This window comes from Mytilus trossulus, chromosome 2 (genome assembly GCF_036588685.1).
Source record: "Mytilus trossulus isolate FHL-02 chromosome 2, PNRI_Mtr1.1.1.hap1, whole genome shotgun sequence".
NCBI lineage: Eukaryota > Metazoa > Mollusca > Bivalvia > Mytilida > Mytilidae > Mytilus > Mytilus trossulus.
The window spans coordinates 96,558,430-96,567,125 of record NC_086374.1 but is presented as its reverse complement, the minus strand read 5'-3'; the positions used below and the strand labels follow the sequence as shown (position 1 = coordinate 96,567,125).

Sequence of the window (8,696 nt, the reverse complement as noted above, 5' to 3'; positions counted from 1 at the left end):
CCAAATTGGTCTGCACCAGTTTTAAACGACCTCAAACAAATATATTTTCAACTCAACGTGATCCGTCATTATGATCTCTAGATTTCAGGTTTGAACATTTGAACGTTATACTGTGCATGACACCTTTTATGTTTCACAAAAGAACATGAAAAAATGAATTATTGAAGGAGGCTATCACATTAGTACACACAAAATACGTCAATTTATAGTCTATCTATTTCGCTTTTAAGATATAACAATTGCTCTTAATCTCATTCCTATAGCATTACAAAAGCTCTGAAAACAAATAACTTTTATTGGAATCCAATTGGAAATTGTAGAATTTTCCTACTTAGTACTTGATATTTCCGATTTAATTTTATTGAATGGTTCTCAATTAGCTGCAATTGACGAATTTAATATATATAAGAAGATGTGAAATAAAATGTTGCACCAAATCAGAGATATGCAAACAATATACGTCAACTAACATATACATATCCATTATCAAATCATGTGAGACAAAATTATTATAATCTATACTTAAAGTTATTACGGAAGCGTTGAAAGAGAGTCACTATTATTAGTATTCAATAAGAAAATGTTGACTTTTGCTAGGGGCGTAACTTATCATTTATTTGTATATTGCTATGGTATACAATAACAATGATTGACAGCTAGGGGACCATGTGGTAAGCTTTAAAAGTTTTCCGATTTCTCAAAATTTCATATTAATTTAACGACGATATAAGGCGCATATCGGAATCTTAAAAAATTACTAACAATATTTCAAAATGGAAAGGTGCTATTGTAATTTTATTTCATGTTTATTAGTAAGTATAATTTTATATATATTGTGTGTTTTTCTTAAGCTTAACTGTCTTTTTCTAGTAAATTGCATTTCAGAAGAATGAATGCTTTAATTAAAAACAAAATCGTGAAAATTCACTCTTACTATTTTATTTTATTTGACTGAATTTGACATTACAAAAAGGAATACGACTATTCAATGAACTGAAGTAATTACTTTAACATTTTATTGGAATTAAGGTCTGTATTAGGACTTTAGAATATAAAAGAGATGTCCGCGAAAACAGCAGCCGAATGTCACAAATATAACAAAAAAAGATATAGGCCTATATGTTTGTTATACAGAATGATAAAATAAATATATAATACTAAAACAAGACCACAAATAAAACATTGATATGCTTATTTCCTTTTTTCTGTTTAATCAAATTTGGTTTTTAAAGCAATAATTATCATACGTTTACACAAGATGAACAACCACAATTGGAGATTTTTTTAATGGTCGTATCACTTATTTCTTTATTGTATTGCCATGCCAATAGCTGGAAAGTCTTCAAAATAAGTTTCATACCTGAAAACAAGACGCGACCATGACAACGAATGGAATGTCTCAAAATAAGTTTGCAATTCTGACAACTATACACAACAAAGGCAACTCTAAACTGAGTTTACATGCCTGCTGTTCGATGTGAGTCAAGTCTCCGTGTTCAATGCCGTGACTTATAATGGTATAGTTTTGTACAAATTGTGACTTGGATGGAGAGTTATCTCATTGGTACTCATACCACATCTTCTTATATCTAAGAAAATGTCAACGACTATAATTCTTTAGGAATGAGATTTCGTTCCGGACAACTTTTGGATATTCGTTGATACATACTTCACATATTGAGAACATTTCGGGAGAATTAAAATTTATTTGAACACATTCACGATGTACATCTTTTTCTTGACATAAATTTAAGTTTTTTTTAATTGCGAAACTGCATTAATATACATGTTTTGTATTGTAGGTCTTCGTTCTTGCCATTACTGAAATCGAGTCTTACCGTAGAAAATGTGTAAGTATATTTATTTTTCCCTCTGGAAAATTCTTCAAAAACAAAATTATGATTTATCAGAATTAGTGCTATTACATACTAGTAGCGTTAGTATATAGTGTACTGTAGTACGACGCTAGATTAAAACTGACGTGGAAAGGTAACACCCGACCTCCGAAAGCTTCATTTTTATGAAGCCCAGGTGGTCGTGTAGTCTTGCAGGACGGCTACATTGCAGGCGATTTGGTTTCACAATATCTCAGTAGCATGGGTTCGAATCCCGGCGAGGGAGGAATACAAAATATGCGAAAGCAAATTTACAGAACTAACGTGTTGAGTTGATGTTTTATATATAAATATCTATATCTTACATACAATCCAGCCTTTAATAACCTTTCACGTTTGATCCGTGCCAATTGGCAAACTATTGCCAAACACCCTAAATTAACCAAGATCTTTCCCAATCCTCCTGTTTTAGCTTTTCGGAGACCAGCAAGTCTGAAAGACTTATTTGTTAGAGCTGACGTCTCCTCAAATAAAAGCTGTTCAATTGCAGGATGGTGCAAGTCATGTTGCCTGACTTGTCAACAAATACTGAATACTCAAACATTCACTTGCCACTCGACTGGGTCTGTGTACACTATATATTGCAATGTAACTTGCAAAACCCAGAATGTTGTATACCTCCTTCAGTGTCGATGTGGCATGCAGTATGTTAGCGAGACAGAGCAGCCATTTAACAAACGCATGCATGGTCATCGAAGTGACTACACCTGCAAGCCCGACCTACCCGTAAGTCGTCATTTGAGATCACATGGACACACACAAGCTGATCTCAAAAACCTTACCATCACGATCATAGACCACAACGAGGGTTGGTCGGAGGTCGACAGAGTCGCTCGGGAAAGATTTTGAATAAGAAAGTTACGGACAGTCTCCCCAGAGGGCATAAATGAAAAAACATAGACCGAGTCCCTCATTTTCCTGTGACCACCTGTTTCAAACAACGCCGGATCTAAAACTGACTTTACAGTATAAATTACAGGTTTCCATTGATTCGGGATGATGTATAAGTACGTTGCCACGTTCAATTATTTTACCTATTATAATTTTAATATTATATTTTGTAGTGTACAGAATCATATTACATGATCCATCGCCCTGTAAGATTGATCGTTGACTATTTATTCAGTCATTTTATATATATATATATATTTATATATATTCACATTTTGGTCAAATTCATTCGCGATCGGATTAGAAATGTCGGTCAGAATTATTGTTCTTGTTGATCAGTCTTTAGTTTTCTATGTTGTGTTTTGTGTGCTATTGTTTGTCTATTGGTCTTTTTCTTTTATCGTTGTTCTCATCTTAAAGTTGATGTGTTTCCCTCAGTTTTAGTTTGCAACCCGAATTTGTTTCCTTCTCAATCGATTTATAAATTTCGACAGCGGTATGCTACTGTTGTCTTTATTTAGCCATGGCATTGTCTGTTTATTTTCGACATATGAGCTTGAATGTCCCTGTGGTATCTTTTGTCACTCTTTTGCAACGCCAAATATATAATTTAATGTTTTTTAAAAGAAAACACATCTGAATAATTTTGTTTGTCTGGTATAGCATCGTTGCTTAAATTAGAATAAGGAAACGTTAGTTCTGTATTGTAAGATGGTATGCAGTTTTGGCAGTGCGTCAAGAAACATAAATACAAAACGTTAAACAATAACGAGTTACGTAATGATACAAAAGAAAAAAAAGTCATAATTGGAATTTAACCGGGCAGCTTAATGTAGTTTCATGTCCTTGATGTTCTTTATTTATGGTGTCAATTGAAACATACGTTATTCACATCAACAAAACTTCACTTGTTAGAAAAATTGAGGTGCAAATTAGTTTTTCGTACATTAAGATACCTGGAACTCTTAAGAAAGGTAAAAAAAAATCTCAGACCTTTTGGGAATCTACGTAGCGCACGGAGCTATAGTTTCAAAGGTATTGCCTAAACTTTCGAATTATAAATTATAATCCATATCGTATTTGTAACATAGTTTGTATAACTCAATTTAGCCTTACTTATAAGAATGTGTTACCTAACTCTTTCTTAAATGGGTTATAATAAACATAATTGTTCGTAGAGTCACGAATTGTCTTTATATGATTCCTACATTGAATGGAATTCAATTCTTGGGAAACACGAACTTGATAAATATCAATAGTAACACCTTTGTATCTTGACAGGTAAATAATTTCTTCGATCTATAAGTAATCGATTTCGTTTTTAGAAACAATAAAATGTAATTACTGAGTAAAGGTTAATAGAATATAGTATCATCAACACAGAAGGTCATTTTGAAACCTAGAAATAGATAAACAGTCGTTGAAAAACAACAGAAATAGATATTTTTCCCTTTGTCATTGTTTTTTTTTTTTTTTGTATTTCATGTCTTCTTTTTTTACATTATAAAAAAAGAAGATGTGGTATGATTACCAATGAGAAAACTCTCCACAAGAGACCAAAATGACACAGAAATTTACAACTACATGTCACCATACGGCCTTGAACAATGAGCAAAGCCGACACCGAATAGTCAGCTATACAAGGAGCCGAAATGACAGTGTAAAACAATTCAAACGAGATTACTAATAAGACCTTATTATTATGTACAAAAAATGATCGCAAAAACAAATATGTGATGTAATGTATGATATACCGTCATTTGTTCCATCGAATGACTTGTTCTAACATATTTGTTTTTCTTTCAGAATTTAGATTGTGAAGAAGGAGAAAAATGCGTTTTAAAAAGGAGTACATGTTCATACCCACCGTGTTCAAAATACCCCGTGTGTGTAGGTAAGTCTTCAGAAAGTACAAAGACAATATACTAGTAATAGAACGGCCACAGTGGTACTATAGTTATGTTATTCTATACTCTACGACCAACCAATTACATTAAGTTCTATAAAAATCACGGTAAATTTCATAAAAATCTCAATTATGAGAACAATATATGGTTTCTCTTCAAAAGTGGACTTTTTTTCAATATAAGAAATTCCGAATTATAGAGAACCAAGCTTATATTCCGCTGGAGGAGATTCAATATGGGAGTAATTGAGTTTACTGAAATGAAGAAAAAAACTTGAGATCCCTAAAGATCTCTTACTTTTCTTTTTTGCTAATTACCTTGCAACAAGGTTGTGGTAAATTTAACAGAAACTATCAAAGGTTTACCAAGAAAGCCTAATTCTCCAAAATTAAAAAATATAACTAAGGTATTTTAAGGATAATAGCTGGCAATATATAGATAAGTAATAATTTCAATAAGCAACGCGTATCCCTCTGTAACACTTGTGTACCTTTTCTCTCTCTCTCCTATAGCTAAAGATAATAACAGTACAGAAGAAATAATAAGAACCCGTACGGGTACTTGTCCTGAAATTGTAACACCTGGGCCATGTATGGAACAATGTCAAAATGATGGAGATTGTCGACATAGTGAAAAATGTTGTTTCAATGGCTGTGGAAATACATGTAGATCAGTAGTAACTGGTAAGTGAGAATAGTCAACGGAAATATACATATAATTTAAAAGCAACCCATTCTACTACTAACTACAAAGTACCTTCAAGTCTATATTTACACGAAATCTCCATACTTACTCATCTTCGGAAGAGAGCGGGAGTGGATCGTAACCCTTGGCTAGCGAAGATGTACCTTCTAGATCCTACTTTATAAGATAAGTTGATATAGTATGATTGCAAATGCGACATCGAAAGGTATAGTCAGCAGAGTTTCATATTTTTTACTCGCATGTTGGAAAGACTAACCTTTGAACTCCTCTAATTCACGGGTTATCATAGGCATACTTGCAGCAAACGCGGCATATTAATAAACTATAATCATTGTATTATCGCATGGATAAGAGCAAGAAACATAAGTTAAGATTAAATGTAAAAAAAAGTTCAGAACACATGCAATGAAAAGGAATAACAAAATGGGGATCATGCCTTAATCGCTTTGATTGTATGAATAAATCTGAAAAAAAAATTAAGATGGGAACTTATATACAGTAAAAGTCTAGTCTAATTATTTTTTTGTCGGGTTCTGATGGAAACTTTTTTGTTTATTCTAGTGATAGCAAGAAAACCTGGTTCCTGTCCATGGGATTTACGACGACAACCATTGTGTGGAATGGACTGTTCTAGTGACTCGCACTGCCCAGGCAGTGAAAAGTGTTGTCTAACAGCATGCGGAAGTACCTGTTCAAGACCGTGTTACCATTGGTTACAAAGAGGTAGTTACGAAGGAGTAGGAAATGCAATTTGGTCTTTGCCATACCAGTGCCGTCCAGCATTTTAACGCTTTATAAACTAAGCTCAATACTCAAAACTGTTTCTGTGATTAAATTCTTTGTGATTTCAAAAGATTTTGAATCTAGCTTTGCAAGTACTTAAAGTACACTTAACCCGTTGTAGGCAATGATTGTGCTGAGTTTGCTACATGCAATATATGTTGGTCCTGTTGTAGGGATAAGAGTTGGGCATTGAATAGAATAGTATTGTTTTTCGATTTTTATTTTATACATGATGAATGTATATTGTGTTCAAATTTTGTGTTAATCCTAAGATCTTCTTTATGATACGTAACGAAATGTTTATTTTATGCTATAAGGCAATTCAAATAGCTTTTTTGTAATTGTTTTAACTTTGTTTTATTATTATTGAACATAATTATCATGGATAAATACGTTTACATCATCATAGCTTGCAAGGGGTTACGATTCAGTCCCTTGCTCTCATCTGGCTAGCGAAGATGCGTTTACAATGTTGTTATACCGTGTCGATTTTTCAATACATTTTAGTAGAACTATATAGAAGATTGTGATGCTCTGTGATAAATAATATACATGTTTAGAGAATAATGCTAAGTAATTTTTTTTTATCAAATGCTTGATTAAAGATCATCAATCAAAATGAAAAATACAAACCAGAGGGTAGTAGGCCTGAGAACTGATATTGATCGTGGCTTGGTACAGCATAAATGAAAATGTTACCATGTGATATTTTCTCACTTTATCATATATTTAAACTTGATAATCCAAACAATGTGTGGCTCGTGACATGCACTAGGGGTATAAAGTACAGGGTAAGAAATGTAGGAGGGTATTATTTTAGATTGAAGTGTAGCATTTATAACAGGAAAGTAGTATAAACAGCTAAATATATGATAAAGTGTTATAATGCCTATCTGTGAATGAATGATTTGTTGTTATTGACATGCTCATATTTATTTATTGACATTTTTGTTGTTGTTATTATTTGTTAATAAAAATCAGAATTATTATACTAGTTTTGTAATTTGCAAGAATATGAAGAGGGACACAAAGGAAGATAGACATAGATCATCATTTAGAATCATTTTCATAACAGTGTGGACAAGACCATTTCTTTGTGCGCTAAGGTTATGAAATGACTGGGTTAGATTAGGTGCACGTTCGTCTGTAACACCCACTTACCATATCATACATTTCATAGACAAAACTGCGGTGTCGCAAAAATGCCTAAATCAAATATTACGCATTACTAGCAGAGGACTTAACTTGTGTGTTGATTCAAACGATGAATACTTAAACTTTCTTTTTCTTCTTCTCGTGCACCTGCATGTATTTTACTCCTTTATTCTATTTAAATCCCCATTGGAAGGTTTTGACAGACAATTTTTGAGTGTACACTCACTGTTATTGATAACCAATGACAAACACGTTAAAGTTAAATCATTCAGTATTATCAACAACAAAAGTATTGCGGTTGTCCACACTGTTATGAAAATGATTCTATTTCACTCATAATGCTTTCGTTGATAAATAGTTTAAATCCTTGCTGGGAACAAATGGTTTTCAAAGCCACAGCATTTAAACCACATAAGGCATAACTACACCTGACAGTTCTGTCTTAGGATAACTTTGTCTTTGACAGACATAAACTATTAAGTAAGATTGGGTTGAGGAATTACTGTTTAATGTCCAATGGCAATTATTAATTTACATGAATATTCAGTAAGATACATCCACAATTTTATATGAATATAAAACCTGCCTTGTACTCATCTTTTCTTTAAAAGTAAGAAAAAATAGTGCCAAAAACAGTCTGTTCACGTCTTAAAACTTGAGTTTGGAGTTCTTTAGATTCACTATCAAATACATTGATTATTGTTACTTCATTTCAGCAAGTGCTTGCATCTTTTACGGTATATCCTTCTTGATATAAAGAAACACAAGATCTTACATGCTGAAATGTCTCGCCTGCTTTAAATTTATAATGAAAGTCTATAAATATGAAGAATCTCAACACGGACCAGTGAATCACGAAAATGAGATCAATATCCTATCAACCCTGCCAGATAGACATGTACACCTTACATTAATTATATACACCAAATGTAGTATCCCTATTGCTTATAGTATATGAGAAATAGTCAAAAACACAAAACAAAATTGTCCACCAAACCATGAAAATGAGGTCAAGGCAATATGAAAGCTGCCAGTTATACAGCTTACAATCATTCCATACATCAAATAATGTTGACCTATTGACAAGAGTATTGGAGATGAGGAATTGATCAAGTTAACTTTACCTTCATCACTGTGAGTCGAGTCACGTAGTCCTTGCAAGGAAGCACATATTAATGATCCATGCAATTTAGGTCAAGGCGAGATTAACCCTTCCAGACATAAGTAATTTACAATCATTGATTTAGCAAAATACAGTTGACCTATAACTTAGTGTATCAGAGAAACAGACCTAACCTTTAAAACATATCATTGGAGAATGAACAATGAAAATTAATTCTAAATCTGACAGAAAGAAATT

General features: G+C 32.8%; 1 protein-coding gene across 1 annotated transcript; it reads left to right on the top strand.

Annotated features, from left to right (window-relative positions):
• Positions 1–671: 671 nt before the first annotated feature.
• Positions 672–7,170, top strand: LOC134705562 (waprin-Phi1-like). Its single transcript, XM_063564280.1, has 5 exons — positions 672–812; positions 1,803–1,850; positions 4,593–4,680; positions 5,206–5,376; positions 5,960–7,170. The coding sequence occupies exons 1-5, from the start codon at positions 774–776 to the stop codon at positions 6,184–6,186; spliced, it is 573 nt and encodes a 190-aa protein (XP_063420350.1). The 5' UTR covers positions 672–773; the 3' UTR covers positions 6,187–7,170.
• The last annotated feature ends 1,526 nt before the right edge of the window (positions 7,171–8,696 follow it).